Below are 22,504 nucleotides of genomic sequence, written 5' to 3' on the forward strand. Positions count from 1 at the left end.
ACATCTGCCAAGAAAATCATGTGGTCTATATACACAGTATATTGTCAAAACGAAATTTACAAGTTATCAATTTTCTTTGTACATTTGCTATCTCAGAAAGCCAACTGTTTGTCTTTTCAGCCCCTTTTGCTCTTCCTCTTTAAGTTTTTCAAGCAACTTGTAATTGAGTTCCTGGCCAATTTTCTTTCCAGACTGCAAAAGAAAATATCAGGAATGAAGCTTCAATCATTTTCTCATGGTGCCAAGATATCTGTTTTCCCTACATTTTCAAATATAAAATATATGTTAAAATTCTCTATTGATTTAAAAGTGTCATTATGGTTATTATATCATCTACATTATAGGAAGCCATCTGTCTAATGTACACACAAATTTAAAAAGGAGTGTGCACCAGATATTCAACATTTTGAACAGTGTGTCTCCATACAGAATGGAGGAAATGTATATGCATTAACTTTTGTGTTACCTGCATCATGTCACTAACGCTGCTTGGGTCAAGGCTGCCTGAACCCTCCTTTACCATTGCCGTTACATTTCCTTCTGCTGTGACTGCCATCATGAGTCTAGCCAGACAGCATGCCTCTTCCTTCTGACTGGCATCCACTACATGACAGTGTCCAATCTACAGAGAAAATCACTCGTCAAAATAATTATTGCTGACGGTCTGCTGTTAATAGTTTCAATCTTTTTTATTTTATTTTATTTTTTTTTGTAATTGTCTTGGGCCTTCGTTATGGAGTAAAGGTAAATTGGTGCCCCAGGGCAAAACTGGGGCAGATCTCTATAGTCAGAAAGTGGTGTTTAGGCCTTCTGATATTGCATTATTATTGTTGTAATAATAGTAGTCTTATGGAATAATAGTCCTATTATTACAACAATAATGCAGTACATTTGTAAGATACAGTTTCATAAAACATGCTCGTTGGCTTTTATAATGCTAAAAGGGATGACCAGATAGCATTTAAAATACATGATACAAGATACACTACATACTTATGTAAGACACCACAAGCTTTAAAAATGTAACAATCCACATTAAAATATACAACCATAACATACAGCATACAAACCACACATACAGGTTCCCAACACTTTCAGGAACAATCTTGATCAAAGATCATTTACCCTGTCACCTTTGTCACTGTTTTATAACTATGGCCCCAGTTCTATGGGGTCAGGAACCGTAACAGACCAGAAGCTTTCCCTTGATTTTCTCATGTCACTCAGGGAAACAACTCACCCCAGTTCATCCTCTGAATGAGATGCCAGGGTGCAAGATAAAATCTGCGCTATCTGGTTAAGATTTCATCTGTTTGCCCACTCTCACCAATTAAAAAAAAAAAAGTTTTCCCCAAATTAATGCATAGACATATTTCTTCCACAAGTGTCTCCTCAAACAAAGTAAGGGTTTTCCTATTACCCTCTTCCCCTTGAATGAAAGAACCAGGTTGGTTTGTTTAGCAAGAAAATGCTTCTGTCTGCATTTTGAGATGGAGGAAAGGGGAGGAAACTGGAGTACTCTGAGAAAATATCCTGACAGCCAGCCATGCAAATAGGGGTCACAGTGTCCTGAGAAGAGATCTGAACCTAGGACCACTACACTAATGGGTACCCTGAAAGGACCAGGGGGAACAACTATGAGCTTAAACAAGTTTAAGAATGATGACAGCTTATCGCCAAATCTTAATGGCAAATAGTCGCACAAGAGACTTGTTAAGGTTACTATGCTAATATATTTGCCTCACCTTGCTTAGAGTAATGATGCACGGTGTCCTTGACACATCAATTCTCTTCACATCATAGGGATCATCAGACACGTTCAGCTCTGTGTCCTCACTTTCCTGACTGATGCTTACATTTGGAATTCTGTGATGCAAACAAATGACTGATTTAAGAACAAGAGAGGGCAAGTTTCATGGGATTTAGTTGCTTCACTTGATGAGCTGCTATGTTATGGTTGATCAAATGTAAACTGGGTTGATGGTGAAGGCACAAATGGTAAGAGTGTGCAAGAAAAATTAGAAATTTGTTAAAATAAAGGTCATGAAGCAAAGAGCTATTAGCTTACTTTGTGTTGAACAGAGCAGCCTTCACAGCAATTGATGCAGCATCAAAAAGATTTCCTCCACATTCTAGGAGCTGTAAAAGGACACATTTCATTTTATTTAAAGCTTTGCCTTCTAGTAAAACAACGAAGAGAAAGAATTTACTGGTCAAGGTAGGCACTTTTTAGTGCATGGCCATTAACATTTAGTTGTATGGTTTGTCTCGGTCCCCTGTGCAGAAATCTGTACATTCTGTAAATCTTCCACAATAACACTACAATGAAGTCATTGATAGGTGTTTCGAGGCTTTTGGTTGTCTTTCATTTATAATACTCTAAAGCAAACTTTCACAAATCAATCACCGGTCTGTATCCAGGTTCAATTCACTCGTTACTAAATTTGTCACAAATCTAATAAACAAAGGCATAACCAATGAGCTGGTGAAACATCTACAGGATATCTGCATAAATAATAAACTATATCAAACAAGTGAATACCAACACACTTTCTCACTAATAAATTGACATGAAATAGGGAATACTTACTAATACATCAACATAAAATACCCAGCAAAGCTTAGAAGGCACAAGACACAAAGACTTCAAGTCAAGTACTGTCTCTGAGCTGTAAGAATGTGACAGGAAGTTCATAATTTCTGTTGCAAGATCCTCCCCTCCTCTTCCTTCAAATTCTGGAGTTGCATTTGCAGAGCTGTTAATGTAGAAAGTAGAAATGGTCAGCATGATGGTCTTAATGAAGGAGATAAGAGCACAAACCAGCCTTAAATCAGTAAATATAGCTTTGAGCACTATTTTAGCAAAAACTAAATGATACTCACCAATCAACAAAGAATTCAAGGCGGCCAGTATCTGGCTTTTCTGGTTTGGGCTCCTCAAGTTCCACTTTGATGCCAACAAGGATTTCTGTGTTTGCCTTTAAGTATAATAAACTATATGCAGAATAAACAATAAAAAATGTTAAAACAGTAAAAAATATTTAAACGATAGATTGTCTTTTCATTCTCCCATGGTTATTGTCAATTTGCAACTGACTAAATTTTGCTTGATGTTAAGTTTCTAAAAAATTATTGCAAATGAAAAAAAAAAACAAACAAACAAAAACAACCCCCCCATCCCGAATTTATGTTGCAATACAATTACCAGGCGTAATCTCGCCGAACCGCTGGTGTTGGATATGAGTCCTGTTTCTAGCTCCATTTGACGATAATCATCGCAGCTGCGCCCATCTTCACGAAAATTGTCCTAAAGTATAATAAAGTTATCAAATTTTGACACAAAGTATTTTGAAACTTAAGTTTAAAGACTTTATGCCTCTCAATTTATTGAACACGTTAATATAACTTTTAGCAACAAAACGTGTTCTGCAGCTGATCTCACTTTTATTATATGAAATATTCTCTACTTAATTAAATCGAAACTGCGACGAAATGGGGCATATAAACAGAAAGTGCAAAACAATGGCAACAAAACCTGAATTCCGTGAACAATGAAAATTTTTTCTGCTTCACTGAGAATAATATCTGCCATTGACAACAGTTTAACCTAAAAGACAAGACCTTAAAAAAAGAATTTTGGATCTTATTGACTATGCACGTGGAAGAAACCGGAAGTGTGCACTTCGTCATCGTCATTGGCGTAATGTGTACTTGTAATCATTTCATGCCATTATGGCGGCGTACACTGCCTATGATGGTTGTATCTAAGGAAGACGAAATGAGTTTCTTACTGTAGTATGATGAATGCATCGTAACGTGAATATAACAATGGAAGAAACGGGTGAAGATCTGAGGTGTGAATCTTTAGTTTTACACTTTTTATCAGAATTGTGCCAAATTATGTTAGTTTAAAAATAGTGGGGGGACCAACTTAGTTGAAGTTAATAGTTTGAAATTGGTACGTTCCAACCAGGATCCTGACGATGGATTTTCGCATAAAATGACGAATTGGAATACTGAATAAGATGATACTGCAAAGATCATTTAAACTTTAAGTTTAAAATGCCACAAGTAAAACGGTACTGAGAGAATTAAAACAATGGGTTGCCGATTGGTCTTGAAAATCCTTTACTTTGGGTGTGGCGTGTGCTATTAGTAATCTCAGGATATTTTTCGGGAGGACCGTGTCATTCCTTGACACAGGTTACAGATTATACTGGGTTACAAATAGTTTACCATGCATTACCATTTAACATGCATTAGAATATAATGTTCCCAGATCTGCTGACTATGTTGTTTAATGTAGGAAGAAACTAGAATAGAATTTTGAATTGAAATTGAATGTAGAACAGACTGAACATTATATTCTAAACAATAGAAAATTTCATAGATAGTATTGTTGTTTCATTAGGTCCATTCATTAACAAATGACAAGAAACATGTGATTTATGTAATGTATAATCATATAAAGGAGCATGCTCTCAGTGCTTAAGATAAGTAGGAGATATGGACAGAATACCAAGGATGAATGTAGAAACAACTATGCAGACAAGTAATAGAAGATACAAAGAAGAATAAGAGACTGAACAGTAAGGATGGAGAGTGTCATAAATCTGCAGAAGAAGATGAGCAGGCAGACTAATCACAGCTATTGGCAACTATAGTAATGTGGTATAAGATTGATATAAAGAGTAATGCTCATGTAACAGACGTGTTTTTAGTGCATGTTAAAAAGATTCAATGGTTGGTAAGTGGCAGATATGGAAGGAAGAAATTTCCATTGTTTTTCAGCAGAATAACTAAAATCTTATGATCATATTTGGTTGTTCTAGTTACAGGTGTAGAGAGTGTATGGCAATTGTACAAAGACTCGGAAGAGTGGAGTAGTCTGGCTGGGACAAAGGGGAAATCTTTTGCTTGCTAATCATTAACTAATCATATACTAGCATACTGTATATATAGATTAGCCTAATCCTGAAGTTTTGACTTTTTATTGATCCATAGGGATAATGAGCGCTATACAGAAAATGTTGCGAAGACTCAAAAATCCAAAAAATCAGGATCTGGAGAGGAAAGTGTAGCCACTATTGATTGTACACCATTGTGTCGACGACTGGGGCTCAATCGACCTGGATTTCGACATATTTGGTTTGTCAAGGACATCTGTGGATTGGTTTGTAACATCTAATGATGATGATAATTATTAGTCTGTGAGAAGAACTTAAAAACTCGAAAGACCCAAATCTCATAATATAGTGAAAATTTCTAGTTGGCTGCTCTGCTTATCATCTACTCAACACCATGAAAAGATAGGATAATGCCTATTTTTTTTTTTTAAAGGAATATCACATTATTAATCATCAAGATTTATAGGTCGTAAATTTGAAAATCATGCATGCAAAAGTCGTAAAGAAAACAAATAACATTATACTACCTCTACCGGTTATTTTACATTTGTTGAAAATAGCTTGATAAGTTAGTTTATATAAACATTTAAAAACTTCCTTCTTGATATTATTGATAACTTTCTGTTTTCAATCATCAATATCAGGACTAAAATCAACCAATCAACTGAATAATAGATTAATCTAAAGATAAAAAAAATTATACCAGATTTATACAGTTTGAACAAAATTATATAGATCTGTTTACCAACATCATGTATTTTCTTTGTATACAATCATGCATAATCACTCTTACATGCATACATATACGATCACCTAAATAGTAAATAAATAAGTAAATAATTGTTTTATGAATTTCAGTTATTATTTTTTGGATCTGCTTTTTTTGTTTTTTTCCTGAAGGTTTGTGCTGTGATCACTTGGCTGCTACTGCTGTATGCAGAATATGTTGTGATGTTTGTTATGCTCCTCCCACAATTCTTCAGTGTCTACAACCTCATTAATGCCTTAGTCTACAACTTCTTTGCATTCCTTGCATTATCATCTCACCTTCGTACCATGCTGACTGATCCGGTAGGCCAATATCTTAATATTTGCTTATGATAAAATAAGATAACACTTTATTTATCTCAGATGGTAGTTTGTGGCAGCTCTATATAAAAGCACAAAGTAGTACCCTAACCTGTTCATATTTGCCAAACAGACTCATGCATTCATATTTCAAACAGCTGCATTCATTCACACTCAGTAACATTTAGAATTCGCTCGACAAACAGCAGACAGGTACACAGAATTGGCAGCCCGACGAAAGTTCAAAAAAATTTCTCCTGGTAGGACATCCATCACAAAGTATTTTAGGCACTCTCAGAAGTGTCCGCCTGTTATATAGAGTCCAAAGAGCACTCTTGGTTGTCCCAGTGACTTTAGAGCAGGTGGAAATAGCATGATGTAAGCTGCTGTTGTCCTAACCTGTTGTGAAAAAGAGATAAACAAGAAAGATAGTATGCTCTCTATGTATGATGTATAAAAGAGCTGAAGAATTTCTGGGAGACAAACACCATAGAGCCACTGAACATAATAATTTACCTTTTACCCTTGTGTATAATTTTCCTTGTCAAAACTTGTTCATTAAAAGAAGAAGGTAATAGGCATCAAAAATCGATTTTTGGCTTATTTTTTATTGGAATATATCCTGATGCACAACTCAAAAACCTCGTTCATGGATGGTAATAGGCAGCAAAAATCGATTTTTTGCTTACTTTGTATCGGAATATATCATCTGATGCACAACTCAAAAACCTTATTCATGGATATTTTCTTTTGTCTAGTTTCAATAACTTAGATATCTAAATTATTTAACATAGTAGTTCAAATGCCAGCCAAAAGACTTAGACCAGCAAGAGAGTAATCTTACTCCTTGGAGTGTAAAGGCTTTGTTCATATAGTGATTGGCATATTTACTGTTCTGATCATGACAATTTTTTGTTCATTTTTACTGAGTTGCCAGAACAATTAAAAGAACTATGCCTATTAACTCTTCCTATACAGTTTGCACCTGCAGATGTGAAAGTCTTCTTAGCTACAGCTCAAATACGACAATTTGTCTGTATTGAGCTAAACCTCTAAACTAAAAAAACAAATTTTAGTATGTGCTAGGAAAAGAATATGGTAGAACATATTTGTATTGAGAAAGAATAAAAACAGACAAATTTCTTTTGTACATTTCACTGAATTACCAGAAATTGAGCAATAAAGATAAGAAGATATTTCAGAAATAGTTTATAATGAATGGAGGTTTCGTAAGTTTTTACATTATGAATCTACTAATATATATGTAAAATATCCTAAAATAAGTCACTGAGAATGCTCTTACAGTTTACCATGTTTATGGGTTTTCTTTTCAGTGATTAAAAGATTTTGCCTTTGTTTGTTTAGCCCAAATATGTTATGTGTGTTATTTGACAAGGGTGCTGTGCCAAAGGGCAATGCTACAAGAGAGAACATAATGAAGTTAGGACTGAAGGACGGACAGGTGGTCTTTAAATGTCCGAAGTGTGTCAGCATAAAGCCAGATAGAGCTCATCATTGCAGGTAGGTTTGTTTCTTTCTTTATTTTTATCATTTTTGCTTTGTGTTAAATATGCTAATTAAAGGTCGAACTCACTTTCTGGCTAATTCCGTCTGGTGGAGAAGGTACTAACCAATTAACAGCGAATGACCATTAGGGTACCTGGCACTACTTGTGCTTATCTCTGTCTGTCTAGTTGAACCATATTTTCCTGCCATAAGATAAAAGTGACAGCTCTCCCTCCCCACACACACATATTTAAATTGTAAATTAAAAGTGCTTAAATTGCACATGAAAGTTACCTTTTGCCCAGGACCTAGAACTTCATTAAATATTGTTCTTTCAAGGGAGAAAACATTTATCTCAAATGCAAACTAGCTGATTGTCTCCCTTTTCATTGAGTTTGGCCCTGTTTGGTAAACTTCATGTCGAAGATCGAAAATAGGCAGTTGATGATTCTTTCCCTTGTTAAAAGATAGTAATTATTACCACAATGTTCTTTTCTTACTGATGGTGGCACAATTAAATATGATGCAATTTTAAGAGAAATTCAGATAATTGCCCACCCCTGCTCTAGAGGATGGCTAATGATGCATTTACCTTTGTAAAGGACACTGATTCCCACTGGTGTATTATTGTTGCTCTATAATAAAGAATTTTTCCTGTTTAGAATTTTTACCTCAATGCTTAAATAAAAAATGTTTCCAGTCATATAGAAAGCAGCATATTTCACAGTCAAGCTGACATTATCTCAGTGCACTTCATTGTTTCAGAGCCAATATTACTGATTCAACTTATTGAAAATTGTTCCTTCCATACTACATTTTTTGACAGTAGCATACTTTTGTTTTCCTTTATTCTGTCATAGTTTAACATTTTATTTACTACTCATTAATATTTGTTCATTCACATTTTGGACTTCAGATACAATGTAGTATCTCTTGATTTACAACATGGTTGCATATTTAGGGTATTAAGATATTATATAACTACACTGTGAAAAAAGCATTTAAACACATATTTAAACACTCCTTTAGAAGTTGACATGGCATCTTTAAGTATATGAGTATTCTGTTTGGTATGTGTTAACTGAGGTAAGAAATGATAGTTTCACTTTCAGTAGTGCCTGAGAATTTGCTGCTGACCAGCAGTTGAGCAGTCACTTAAACTATCTACTGCTCTAGGAAAATAGCTACTGCATTTAAAAATAGAACAAATTCTCAGGGGAGTTATATACCTTAAAATTTAATGTTTTAAGTAACTTCTTGATAAAGCCTCTGAGTCTGAGCCTTTTTTCTGTCACACCACAAATATTTTTATATTTTAAGATGTGTTTGCTGATCTGCTTTTCTTTTTGTATTTTTTCACTACAAAATTCACACTTTTTATCAAGCATTATAACATTTGCATATAACTACACAAAATTCATTGGAAAATTTTTTTTTTCACAGTGATCACTGCAGCCTTAGTACATTTTTTATTTTAAAAAGTCTTGTGTTGCTTGCATTGATACTTTACAGATCATTCTACTTCTGAGGCATTCAAATCAGCCTCCACAGCTTTATGGCTGACATGATGCTATCTGAACTTGCTCCTTGCTAGCATATTGATTTTTAACCAGAAAAGCAAACAGGAGGTATGGTGGAGTTGCTCTCTGCTTAATGTGTTAATTGCTTCACCATTTAAGCCAATCCTCCCTTAGAGATCCTGTTAGTCATTTTTATTGGTCTTGTTGAGGTCAGAGGTGATGGCCATAATGGCAGCTCCTCTTGGAAGGGGTTTGTGATGAGAGACGATAGACAGAGTTACAGAATGTCACATTTCCGATGAAAGATATGGAAATCAGCCCATTTTCCAAGGCAGGATGTTTCTGTGAGGTCAGTATGAGATGAGAGAATCTTGTCAGCCAAATAGCCATCTCATGTTAAGTATGTGTCTTATATGTCTGCTCAGCTGACAGCAGTCTTTGGAAAAAAGCTGTGCCTGGTTGTCTGATGCAGACAGGCAAGCTCGTCTGTTGGTTGTATTTACCACGCAAAGCTTTAAGCATGAGAACTTGTAAATAGGATTGTGTTGGGAATTCTGCCATTTTCCATTTCCCTTTAAATAGTGCCTGCTACAATAAACCTGTGAAGTTTTGTGAAGAATGTTGCTGTTTTTGGACTTTCAGTGCTGTGCTTACTATTGTGACTAGATAGCCACTCAAGAGAAAGAGAGGGTAGTACATTTTGGGGAGGTTCATTATTATTATTTTTTTTTTTTAAGAATAGAGATTGAAAGTAAGCTTTTTGTTGGTAGCGCAGTGATGTTAGCAAATCTAATACATCTCCATGTCATGTTTTTGGATAGGCAAACTTCTTTGACATGACCACTTTCATTTTGACATTTCACTTTTTGTTTGGTTTTGCAAGACACTTAATATTGGGTATCTCATCTTTTTTTTAGCATTACCATTTGTTATCACTAAATATCTGAGTTGCTGATCTTAAAAGTCTACAAAACTGCAAAACTTTTTTTCCTTAAATCACATCGCGAGATACTGTTTTGCAAAATCTGAGTGAGTTACAGGCCTAAATATATCGGAATACAAGAAAAATAATCAAGGACACTGACATCACGAATGTACCAGAAATGTTAATTAGACAGATCTGAGGACCTTGGTGACTTCTTCAGTTTGATCATTTATGTACAATAAGATATTTGTAAGCTATAAGCTGCACCTTGAAAAACGGAAGGGATGGGTTATTCACATGGGTTTGAGAAATACAGTCTTGTTCAGCAGTTACTTGGTTCACATCTGTTCTATGATTACAGTGTTTGTCAGCGGTGCATTCGAAAAATGGACCATCACTGTCCATGGGTCAATAATTGTGTGGGAGAGAACAATCAAAAATATTTCGTTCTTTTTACTGTGAGTATTTAAGACTTACAGCCATTTCAGCATCTGCACAATATTTAGCTGTGTGTTCAAATTACAATACAATTTGCTGAACTTATATTTCCTTAATTTCTGCTGCTCACAGCTGTATATGTTAGTTTTTACTACTATAGCTAGATTTTTTTGTTTGTTTTATTGGCTTATAATGTTCATTTTATATATCTTACACTTATTTTCAAGAATTTCCTTTCATATTTTAGCTAGAGAAGCTCTTGCCAAAGGATTTAAAGAATTGTATAATGTATTATTAATGAGCATTTAATTAACTGCTTAACATTTTTATTGTAAATATTTATGTAGAACTAACATGATTCATTTGTTTTTGTTGCAGTTGTATATATGTATTATATCATCTCATGCCCTGTATATGTCTGTCACACACTTCATCACATGTATTGGAAGAGATTGGAAAAGTGAGTACTTGTGACAGTGAAACAATGATCACTGCTTTGAGATAACTTTATTTCTGATTGTGACTCTTTCTTACTCTGTGTGCATGCATGTGTGTGTGTGTGCATACATGCATGTGTATCTTTGCATTTTCTTATGTTAATGCCTGTATGTAGTTAAAGACAAAATGCTACATTTTCATGGCCTGCTTACAAGAAATTTTGTAACAGAGAAATACTTCTGAAGGAGAACAGATTGTAATGTTGCTAGATAATACCAAGCTTTTGATAAAGTGCAAGATTCCAAGAATAAAGAGCTTCATCCATGCTGCTTGAAGAGAAAGTCTGAGAAGCCTGACTGGCCCACAAGCATTTGTAAAATAATGATATCGTTAGACAGAGATACATAATATCTGACCAGTTCTTTAACCTTTACTACTTAAAAAGGAGGTGTAAAGAACTCTAGTATCTTAAAGGAGGAGAGAAACAATTGTATTACTTGAATGAAAACTTGTATGAAAACAAGCACATTTCATTACCTATTTTGTAATGCTGCTAACTTCACAAAATAATTTAGGAATTCAATCTAAGCAGAAGATTCTATACTTTACATTTTATTTTCAGAAGTAGAGGAAAAGTTGAAACTTGCCTTTGGTGATATTTCTTTTAAATAGCACTGGGAAGTTATACTGGAGAAAATTATGAGATTTATAATATTCAAAAAGATGCAGTCTTCTTGTTTACCGAGCTTACTACTGAGAACTTTCTGTTCCAAAAGTTTGCGTAAATCCTGTGATCCACAGCTGAAGTAAATAACTATTTAATTGAGAGATGGGGGCCAGGGCTGAATGACAAATACAACTTTCACACTCAGCTGGCAGGAATATTTTCAATCATTGTCACTGGATCAGACAACCACTTCCCAGCCATTTTACTTTGCCATTACTTTTTGCTCCTCTCTTTTTCGCAGTTTGCAGTGTCATGGGCTTCCCAGACCTTGTCTTCAAATATGCTTAACAGGAAGAACATCATGTACACATCTGACTGCTTTACAGCCAGATATAATATCAAAAGAGTTGATATAATATCAGAAGAGTTGATATCAAAAGCTACAAGAAGTGTAGTTTAGAGTGAGTGCACAATGTATACATACATATGTATGTATATTTTGAATATCTTAATACCTCTTGGAGGGTAACAGATTAATAAAGAATCTTGAAATCACACACTGTCTCTTTCAAAGAGTTTGCTTCTTTATTCTTTGCCTTAAATTCTTTTCCCATTTAGAAGTCAGTAGTTGAATTTTTTCAAAGGGGAGGAATGAACAAAAAAGTATTTTGTTCTATCATAAAAATACTTGAACATTTGTGCACTCTGAAAATTCACAGCAATGATGCTTGTGCCATAATATAAAAATTCTTTTTCCAGCAGTAGGTAGTGTGAGATGATAGCATATGAAAAATGACTCATTTAGACTTGTCTTAGACTAGCTAAATATATGTTTATTGAGACTTGACTTAGCTGTATGTGAAAGAATAGCATGCTAACAATAATAAGGCAAGTTTGCATGAGAACAGCTGGACTATGGCAGGCTTTCTGTAACTCCTACGATGGCAAAGATGTTAGGCAGTAGATTTTATAGTGAGTTTATCACATGATCACCATACTATGTATAGCATGTTCCTTCCTCCATTCCCACAATTCCCCTATCGGCTATGCTGACCGTTTCTGTAGACTTACTACCTACTTTAAAGTTTGCTGGCTGCCCTGAATACCTTCTTCACAAACTCCAGAAAGTACAGATTTTTGCTGCATGTCTGGTGCTTAGAGCTAAGAAACGGGACCATGCCACCCCTCTCCTTCATTTTCTGTACTAGCTACCCATCCGTTGTCGCATCCAGTGCAGACTGTCCGTGCTGTGTTTTAATTTCTTTGCTGGCACCTGCCCTGAGTATTTATCTGAACTGCTTTTCCCTTACATCCCAGTTAGACAACTCCACTCCTCGTCTGATGATCGTCTTATTAGTCTTCCTGTCACCAGAACAACAATATATGGCCACAGGATTTTTAGTTGTTGTTCAGCGAAACAATGGAACTCTTTCCATTTCCATATCCGCCACCTACCCACTATTGAATCCTTTAAACGTTCACTGAAAACGCACCTCTTCCATAAACATTATTAATCTTAACAACCTTTCCCATAATGCTAGTGCTTTTTCACACTCTTTCCTTTTGCTATATCATGTCACCCTCAGTTCTTGTTCTTGTTATTAGGTTCCTCTCTGTTTTCAGTATTTGATTTTATTCTTCGTTAGTACTGTTGTTTATTCTTTTATAGTTCACATGTTATTTGTTTTCCCGTCACTTGTTGCCGTCCATGTTTCCTGCTTGTTCTTAGGTGCTAAGAGCATGCTCCTTAGGAGCGTGAGTATTCGCTTTATAAACATTGCATTTATTATTATTATTAAAGTTGTGACTAAAGTGATAAGAAAGCAATGTGCAGCACATGTAATGGTGTTTACCACTTTTTTAAAAATAAATTTTTCAGCTTGTTCTGGGTTCTCGCCACCAGCTACTACAGTTCTTCTGATCTTCCTCATTTTTGAGGGCCTGCTGTTTGGAATTTTCACAGGCATTATGTTTGGTACTCAGATTAGTGCCGTGTGCTCCGATGAAACAGTAAGTCAGCCTTTCTCTCTCTCCTCCACACACATTTTTGTTGTTGTCTGTCTTATTTTTATTCTTGAAAACTTCTTACCCACCCCACTCATTTTACCTCTCATTTCATCTGAGACAGTGAGAAAAACTGGAAATCATTGTACCGTTACATGTACCCCATTATTTGTCTGAGAGAAACACTGCAGAAAAAGCCCTTCCACCAGAGCGAAATAAGGGTCGAAAAGACTGGGTAGGGGAAAAGTAGCGAAGCTGGCAGGGAGAGGGAGGGGGTGTCGGGCAAACGGAGACAGGAGGAAGGCTAAAAACACTGCTACTGTGTGTGCATGATCAATCACACATGGTAGAGCTGTCAAAATTCGCAATCTTACCGCCATTAATAGCGCATGGGGGCTTGGCGTTAATCTCGACCCTAGAGTTTACAGGCGACATAGCACCCTCATCTTCTAGGACTGATTGACACTGTACCTCTCCCGACCACCCTTCCATCCTCTATCATCCCTCCTGGCGCCGCCTGTTGCCATAGTCGCGCATAGATGCATCACATCACTGGGGGCACTTTTTGGACAGGCCAAGACGATCTGAGGGTGGGACGACGGTTGGTGATGGTGGTGGTGGTGAATTGGGACGCAATATACTTCAAGTGAGAGAATGAGAATGTTATTGATTTGTGGCACGTAGGTCATTAACGCAAATAATTGAGAGTCTGCACTGCACGCAAACTGCGGAGGTTCAGACTGAAGGGACAGACATTCCTCCCATGCCCTCCGCAAAAACTTTAAAATAAACTCAGCAAAAGATAGTTCAGTTACCGTTGCTCTGGGTTACCTCTAGAATTAAATCCTTTACGGGGATGCTGAGGTGTTAATCGTAGGGTAGTTACTTATATGTCGTGTAGTTTCAATTTGAGATCGGAGTAGGCTAGGAGTTTTCTTTGTTTACTTTTTACCAACGTTGTGTGTGTGTGAGAGAGAGAGAGCTATCCTTTAGGAGAGGCAAGACTACAGACAGTTAATGTGACTACTACATCGTTCTTGTAGATTGAATTGTCTGAGAAAGATGCGCAGAGGGTATAAATGTAAATTTACAGTTTTATTTTGACGTGCCGTGGTAGCAAGCAGTGATCACGTGACAGTGCACGGACTGGCCGCGGTCGTACATAGAAGAAACGGGTGGTGGTGTTGTTGGTGTTGGTGGTGGTTGCGATGGTGGTAGAGAAGTAAGCCTAGGATTGTTATGATGAAAGAGTTAATTATGGCCCCCCCCCTTTGTTCCTCAGCCTTAGTTTATGGCACGGCTGTAAAACAAGACACAATCAGCCCCCATGTTCCTCTGTTTAAAAAAGACTTTAAAATATTATTGTTTGGCGGAGCTTTGTCAACGGTAGTTGTATAGTCACAGTGTAATTAGTGAGTAGTTTTTGGTGGAGGAGTAAGAGCTTAAAGTTTCATCAGATTTATCGGCGTATTAAAAAGAAACGAAGAAGAAAGGAGAAAAATCTTTAGTACACAGGAAAGCTTTTGACAGTCCTAGTCACCGCCTGTTGATCAAAAGTCGATGTGCGATGTACTTCGGGAAAAAAACCTACTTGTACGCTTTGGTGCAAAGGGAACTTTTTGGTTTGTTTTCTCTATCGAAAAGGATTTGAATGTTAGACACGATGTTTTTGTAATCGTGCGTGTGCGTTAATGTAGAAAGAAAGCGTGAGGCGGATGGAGTTCATTTTATGACCGAGTTTTATATGTTGATTTGTTTTTTTCCCATGCTCGTTATCATTTCTAAGTCATTAAGCAAAAAGAAAAAAATTAGTTTCGCAGCCTTTACAAGTGGAATGATTATAAAAACTCGTCATCGGTTTTGTACCGTGTGACAGCAGATCACCAGTGAACATGAGACTAGAAAGTGGGGTTAATATACGGGCAGCACAAGCTATACTTACCGTTCTTGGTTCAGATAGAAAGGACGACCTTTTTTATTTATTTTTTTTTTTTTTGGGGGGGGGGGGGAACAAGAATTGGAGGTCTGCTCCCGCCCGTTAAAAAAAAAGCAAACAAAAAATCCGCGCCGATGTCTTAAGGCCGTTCATGTCCCACATATCCAGTTACCCTATCGAACACATTGTAAAGGTAGTGCCAGAACCTTTCAGTTGTTGGAGAGCGAGGTGTTATAGACAGCACTTATCTCGGGGCCAACTGTTTGTGAAGGTCATGCTCATCTCTCCTTTCTCGCCGCACTTATTCTCTAACCTTTTACGGAGTCAGGTAGCCACTGACGGCTGAGTCAGCCAGGAGGAGTATGCAGCTCTCGTACGAACCGGCGAGGTGCTGGTGCTACAACCACTCGTCCCGACCTTCTCTAGCACCAGTCGAGAAGGAAAACGTGAGCATCACCCACAGGGAGGGAGAAGCAGTAATTGGCTCTTAACCTCGCCGATAAAACTGATTTTGCTGATTCTCCGCACTGCTATTTTAAAGGCAGGTATAGTATCGACCTGTGGGCACCTTGACCGGACTGCTAAGGTGTTCTCGCGTTGAATGTTGCTACAGCTGATAAGTGTTTTCCCTCTTTTTTTTACCCCCACACGATATTACGATATATTATACCGAAGTGGTTAGGCCTCATGATATTGTACAAGCTGTGCTCATCACCTGAATGTTGAGGCCACGTGACCTGAGTCAATAAAAATTCGTTCGTTCGTTCGTACCCCCACACCATTGTTAACTTATCGCAGGACCTCATTAAGTTTTGTGGAATATGTTAATGAAGCCATGTTTAAGCTAGGAGGCAATAAGGTCACAAATCTTTACAAAACTCTGGTAGGATTTTCCTTTTACTGCATCAGCTAAAGCCGTCTCCTCACCAGACTTTTGTTAATTTTTTCACTCTCTCTTGGCTGGCTGTTTTTATTATTTGTAACTGACGCTTACTTGTTGTTTAATTAATTTTGCTGCCTCTAACGGGGATCAAAGTGTGTTTAAAAGGGTCATTGAACCTCACAATGGTCCAGCTATTTTTCCAGCCACGAATTTTTTTTTGGAAGGCTGTATATCATTGTCTCTTCACACCTCACTGGTAAGAATGGAAGATGGCGTCATGAAGCCTTGTGGGGCCTGCTGCCAGCGACTGTGGAGTGTCCGGCTCTTAAGTGGAGTCCCGTGTAGTAGTGGCCCTAACCTGAAGCGGCATATCGCCACAGTGACTCACACACTTGGTGGGCTGGGGGAAGGGTGGATGGGCTCCGGGTCTTCTTCTTTCACCTCAGCGAAATGCTTTCTTTTAATTTTCTTGATTTATTTTGCCTGCTGAGGTAGGTCAGTTCTAGCGGAATGTGTCAAAACAGGTATGGTCAGAGATACGAGTTGCACTTTGTGTGTGGCTAGATTCCATCAAGAGGACATTCTCATGCTGTGTGTATCAGAACATGCTGCCCTTAACAAAATATTTTTTCGGTCGAGCTGGCTCCCGACTACACGCTCTGCTGGACCCCGTCCTCAGCCACTTTATGAAGAACAACACACGGATGGCTAGTCGATACGACACCGGAACAGACGCATGTTCTGGTAGGAGGTATATTTCAGGACCTTGATCTCTGGGCTCTGCTCATCCGGCGAGACCATAGTTATACATATTCCACATATTAGCTCTTGCACAGGGTTCCCTTCTCTTCCCCACCCCGTCCACTTGTTTTGTTTTCTTTGGACCGGGGGGCCACTCATCCTGCGGCTAGCTCCAAGCTGACGGCCCGACCTGCTGGCCCCGCTTGGGATCGACCTTGCCCATCGCCAGCACTGCACTAGCAGCACGGCTGGAAATATCCGCCATCTAATAGTCATTTGTCGCGACTGGCCTCCCTGTCTCGCATGACGACGTTAATGGCTGCCTGTGGGGTAGTGGGGTGGGAGGTGGAGGTGGCGGGAAGAGGGAGGAGATATGGACAGGAAATATGCCGTTGCGGAGAACAGTCCACGCGGAGTCAACAAAAGCGCAATAATTTGTTTCTTGCCTTTTGCGAGCGAAAAGTCCGTGACTGTAGTGATCCTCCTCAACTTGCGCCATGTGGCGTCTGGTGTGTGTGGAAATGTTTTTCGTTCCCTCCTTACTCCCACTTCCCTCCGTTCCTGCCTGTTGTTTCGTTTGTTGTGTTTGAGTGCATGTGGTTGTACTTTTAAGACACGTTGCAGTCACTGGTGACTGCATTAGAGATATTTAATATTATGAAGGTGGGCGTTGAATGAGAGACCCGCAAAGATTCCAGGCAGTAGGTCTGTTCGTTGGCTTGGGCGCGTGTTTTGACGAGCATAATCTGAGATCGCTTTGGTACGATTGTTACTATTAAAGAAAAAGTTTACATTTTTTTTTAGTCGCGTTAAGTCCAAATGTTAAGATGTATGAGCAGTAAATCCACCAGGAATTCTTTCAGAAGTACTTTACCCAAGATGCCACAGTGCTAAAATCAGTCGAAGACGCAGTGGATGCTACTGCAGTGCTGAACTCGGTGGACGATGTTCCTCCAGTTATACTGTTCTACAAAGACACACTGGCATACTAGTAAAGCGCTCAACAAAAACACGATTCCACCCTGAGATAGCCCTTCCCTACATTCCAAGTGTACAAGCATGCTTAGATATCAAAAAGAGAAGAGGGGAAGGCGAAAAGACAAAGGACAGAAGGAAGTGAGGAAACAGTGCAAAAATCTTGATAAGCATTTTGCTCTGTGCTAAATTTGTTTTTCTAATATCAGAGCACATTGCAAGTTTCTAAACACACAATGCTCTTTTAAAAAAGGTGTCAGTAACGATAAATCATTGACGATTTATTTTCGATATTTTGCTTTCCCGCCGTTTAAAGAAAGAAGAGAGAAGATGCAGTTCATACTGGCCTTCATTCCTGGTCAACCTGGATTTTTGGAAACTCCACTGCCAGTTTAGTTTCCAGGAATGCATTTGGCAATGAACTGCTGGATGATTTAACCGTCTTTTCTGACTGCAGAGTGTGTATAAATCAATATGTAAGTGGTCCCGGCAACGACGGCAGCAGCAGTGACACCAACGGCCAGCGTGAGCGTATTTCACTCGCCCTGAAAGGCTCCCATGTCGCCGACAGCAGAGCAGGGAAGCAGCTCCAGCCCCACCCCACCTCACATCTCAGCCGCCTTCTTACTGGACATAAACATGTCATTGCAGACGTTTGATTACGGGAAGAAGGGCATTGCCTGTGTTTTATGTGTAACGATGTTATATTTGTGCAACACACTGTAATCATTTGCCCCGATTTTGCCCAGGCCCGGGCAGACGGCATCCCGCATCTAGAACGCTACTTGACACGTGCAGTCGGCCCGTTCTCAGTTCTTAGAAAAATCTGTGGAAATTTTATTTAGGGATCGTGAGAATTGTGTTTTTAATTTGCTGTTGACAACAGGTAACCAATGTACAGGTATTACTAACACATCTTTTGATCGAATCATTCATCAGACCTTGTTTATTTACTTTTTTTCTTAGCTCGTAAATTGTCACTATCTGGACAATTTTCTGTTTCTGACGTTCTGGTCTGCATTCAGGTTTCCGGAAGCTAGGTTGAGCAGTCGAATATCCGTTGACTTTGGCAACAACAACAACAACAACAACAACAACAACAACAACAACAACAACAACAACAACAATGTGCTTGATGCTGTAAAAATACACACACACGCTCGCACACACATCGGACGCTTTACAAAGAAGGTTCCGCACCTGTGACGTGAAGGATGGTAGCGAGACGAGCGTACGTCACAGCTCCCGCTGTCGAAAGTAGTGTCCGTGACGTCACAGCCTCGCTTGAAGTATTATAATCGCCATCGACCCTGGCAACCTCAGCGCAGGGTCACTCTCTCTACTTGCCTCCCCACAGAGGCCGCCACTTGCTGGTGGAAGCAAAGAGAGTGACAACTGCATCTAATCACCCTTCTTCCTGACGGCCGCGAATTCCGGCCGGAGACCACAGGCCGTGTTTATGTCTCCAGCGTGCGTATCTTAAGGTGGGACCCATCTCTCTCGTGCCCGCGGCCCGTTTGACAGAAAATCGTTCCGGATCGGCTAAGCACTCGTACAACACGCGGCTGTAAGCAGGCTATGAAATCAGTCATGCGTGAAATGGATCCGAGGCCACATGCACAGCGCGCCTATCGATACAGATCAAAGCCTTTGGTCGCGGACATCCTCGCGGAGCAAGGTGCTGACTACTTCCCTCGTCACCGAGGGCTGGGCAAGTGAGCAGCGGGTGACAGGGAGCGAAATGGTTTTGTAGAAAGGTGGCATGGTAGGGTAAGTTGGGGTGGGGGACGATGGTGTAGGTGGGTATAAGGGGAGGGGGGAGACAGGATTTCCAGACTAGCATTGAATAGGTCACAATGTACAGTTGACTGCTTTGCTCTTCCGCATTGTCATCTCGTGTAGCGGGGATCGTTTCACGGCGCTTCTGGAATCGTCGCGAACAGACCAACAGGTGTTGTCAATGAGGGCGTGAGTCAGGTTACTTTTATACGGTGGTGTTTAAGATTGCCAGCTCTCGCTTTTTTTTTCAAGATTGTCTTTACCCTATCCTCGTTTTACATTTTCGGGGAGGTTCGGTGGCACATCGGTAAAGCGTTTGTCGCCAGCCAAGTGAGAATCGGATGTTTCGGGTTCTGATCTCAATTTAAAAACGCTGTTCTTTTTCTGAATGTCGCTACATGTTTAGAGTTTGGATGTGTGCGTTTACAGGAGGTCGACTGGTCCACGATGAGAGGTGTATTGTGACTCTTGCTCCATGTATTTTCTCCACTTCATTGTCACAAATAGACGACCATGTTCCACTATCAGTTATTACTTTTGTATCTTCTTGCAAATCGCTTTGAGACCGCCTGGAGAAAGGCGCTATGTAAATATAATATCTAGAAGAAGCACCTCTTTTACTTTAGTGTGGATGCACACACGCCATTTTCTCTATGCATACAACACGCAGGGTTGAACCTTCACACGCTCTTTCTCTTCTTTCCTTTCCGCGGACACATACCCGCCCTTGCCATATCTCTTTTACCTCTCTGTGTATGCACGCCATCACGCACCTTCTCTTCATATACATATGCACGCAACTCCTCTTTCCTCATGAGCCCTAAACCACGTGACTGATGATTGTTAGGCTGGGTTACTGCTACATACTCGTGTCGTCTGTCGCCAGGGCATCGAGCAGCTCAAGAAGGAGCACGCACGGTGGGAGAAGAAGTCTCGCTGGGTCAGCATGAAGGCCGTCTTTGGCCACCCCTTCGACTGGCGCTGGTTCTCGCCCTTTGCAACGCCCAAGTTCGCCTACTCCGAGAACGACCTGCACACCGTCTAGCACCACTGTGACGTCATTGTGGTACCCGGAGGACGACTGACACTGCCACACACACACTACACTTTTTTATTTTGCAGTGACAGTTATGAAATACACTGTGGATTTTATATATTTGAAAAACTGTTTTAAATTCTGCTTGGAGGAACTTGGTGAGTATGATTTCGAGAAGGGCAAAACCTCTGTGAGGGAGGGCATAGAAAAGTCGTTTGTCTCGTAGTCGGTCTTCAGAAAAGGATTGTACATTTTTCGTAATGGATTTTTTTTTTTTAGGTCAGCACCACACGCGACGACCTGGTTTGTAAAAAAATGCTCGAGGGCTTAGACGTACTTTTTCTTTTTAAAAAATTAGAGCTTTATTTAGAAAGCTTTTTTTACAAGCACGTTAGCCGTGAATGACAGAATATTTTGTGCACTGACGTGGTGTGCCGCAAAACAATTTGTGCGAAGAGTAGTTTTATTAAGATGTGATTTATCTCTCCTCCTTCCCACGTGTAGTTGACGTTGCTCATTATTTGAAAATCTTTATCTTATATACGCACTGCTAAGGGTCCGCAAATGTTAGGGAGACAGGGCATCTTCACAACGATTCAAAATTTCTTCTAATCCCGCACCGCTCTGTAAGTTACATCACATCATAGTCCTGACATTTCCACACTTTTATTTTGGGCTACACTTTGCTTTTACTTTGCACTGGCTACCTTACTGGAGTATGTCATAGAGAAATATATAATTTCAGTTTTCTGTTGCCTTGTGTCATTTGTGCCTCACTTCTAAGGGAACATAAAGACATTAGTCAGGAGTCATAGATAGATGTTTAGGCAGCTTTCTACTTCAGAATATTTTAGGTATCTTCTACTTTTAATTGTTTTTAACTTAAGTGCTAATGAAAAAGACGTTTACTGTTCAATGTATCTCAGAGAAATTGTATTAAAAAAACAATTGAAAAAAAAGCTGTGCAAACTTGTTTGAGTTAGAATGTAGGGTCACGTACGCAGAGACGTGGTTAAGCGAGGGCTGTGGAGTGTCGGGAGACGATCGTGCAAGGACAGCACTTGCCTAGCTTGTCGTTTCCAGTAAACTTTAATTCCGTCTGGGTGGACTTTTAAATTTCATGACATAAAAAAAAGGAAGAACAGAAAAAGGAGATTAAAAAAAATGCCCTGGCGAAGCTGCCAGTTCTATAGATATATATATCTTTCTCTCCTCTTCACCCCTAACCCCAAACACATTTACTTTATCTTTCTTACTGCCACCCCACACGCTTTCTCTTCCACCCCTACCTCCCTTCTCTCACATGCGTACCCAACAGTAAATACGAGAAGACAGCATTAAAACTTCAAGTTCTTGCTGCCAAACTGCAATTGTATTACAAAGAGTTCGAGAGAAAAAATGGGATCGTAATTTGCATCTTTTGTCCGAATGAACTTCGTGAAAGCGTTTTTTTTTTTTTTTTTTTTTTTTTTAACCTTTCAAATAAACTAGAGCAGTCTCATGAATTCTTTTTTTGTAAGTTCTATTGTTGGAGGACACGACGAACATCAGAAAGGTACACCACAGAGCATCAGTGTGGTCTACTTTATAACTTTCAGAAACTCGCTCAAGAACGACCACGTGATCACTTGCACGTACCATTCGGGGAGCAGAATTGGGTCTTCAAATCAAGTCTGAATGA

The 22,504-nt window shown here is 39.1% G+C and overlaps 2 protein-coding genes across 2 annotated transcripts; one reads left to right on the forward strand and one right to left on the reverse strand.

Annotated features, from left to right (window-relative positions):
* Window positions 1-53: 53 nt before the first annotated feature.
* On the reverse strand, window positions 54-3,694 carry LOC112576989 (exosome complex component RRP42-like). The gene is made up of 8 exons (XM_025259896.1): window positions 3,536-3,694; window positions 3,206-3,307; window positions 2,884-2,978; window positions 2,591-2,756; window positions 2,069-2,139; window positions 1,746-1,866; window positions 467-622; window positions 54-192 (listed from the first exon to the last, which is right to left on the reverse strand). Exons 1-8 carry the CDS (start codon window positions 3,590-3,592, stop codon window positions 88-90), a joined length of 873 nt encoding a protein of 290 aa, XP_025115681.1. The 5' UTR covers window positions 3,593-3,694; the 3' UTR covers window positions 54-87.
* Window positions 3,695-3,700: 6 nt separating this feature from the next.
* On the forward strand, window positions 3,701-21,782 carry LOC112576988 (palmitoyltransferase ZDHHC3-like). Its single transcript, XM_025259895.1, has 8 exons — window positions 3,701-3,854; window positions 5,005-5,173; window positions 5,808-5,978; window positions 7,372-7,496; window positions 10,288-10,384; window positions 10,743-10,824; window positions 13,349-13,479; window positions 20,674-21,782. The coding sequence occupies exons 1-8, from the start codon at window positions 3,805-3,807 to the stop codon at window positions 20,830-20,832; spliced, it is 984 nt and encodes a 327-aa protein (XP_025115680.1). The 5' UTR covers window positions 3,701-3,804; the 3' UTR covers window positions 20,833-21,782.
* Window positions 21,783-22,504: the final 722 nt, after the last annotated feature.

This window comes from Pomacea canaliculata, linkage group LG12 (genome assembly GCF_003073045.1).
Source record: "Pomacea canaliculata isolate SZHN2017 linkage group LG12, ASM307304v1, whole genome shotgun sequence".
Lineage (NCBI taxonomy): Eukaryota > Metazoa > Mollusca > Gastropoda > Architaenioglossa > Ampullariidae > Pomacea > Pomacea canaliculata.

What these genes read in the sequence shown, in the direction of transcription:
- LOC112576988 (XM_025259895.1), top strand. Translation starts at nt 3,805, where the DNA reads ATGCATCGTAACGTGAATATAACAATGGAAGAAACGGGTGAAGATCTG. An exon ending in GAAACGGGTGAAGATCTGAG is followed by an intron (nt 3,855 to 5,004) that starts GTGTGAATCTTT and finishes ATTGATCCATAG; the next exon opens with GGATAATGAGCGCTATACAG. An exon ending in TCAAGGACATCTGTGGATTG is followed by an intron (nt 5,174 to 5,807) that starts GTTTGTAACATC and finishes TTTTTCCTGAAG; the next exon opens with GTTTGTGCTGTGATCACTTG.
- LOC112576989 (XM_025259896.1), bottom strand. Translation starts at nt 3,592, where the DNA reads ATGGCAGATATTATTCTCAGTGAAGCAGAAAAAATTTTCATTGTTCAC. An exon ending in CTTGAATTCTTTGTTGATTG is followed by an intron (nt 2,757 to 2,883) that starts GTGAGTATCATT and finishes CTACATTAACAG; the next exon opens with CTCTGCAAATGCAACTCCAG. An exon ending in GCGTTAGTGACATGATGCAG is followed by an intron (nt 193 to 466) that starts GTAACACAAAAG and finishes TTTCTTTTGCAG; the next exon opens with TCTGGAAAGAAAATTGGCCA.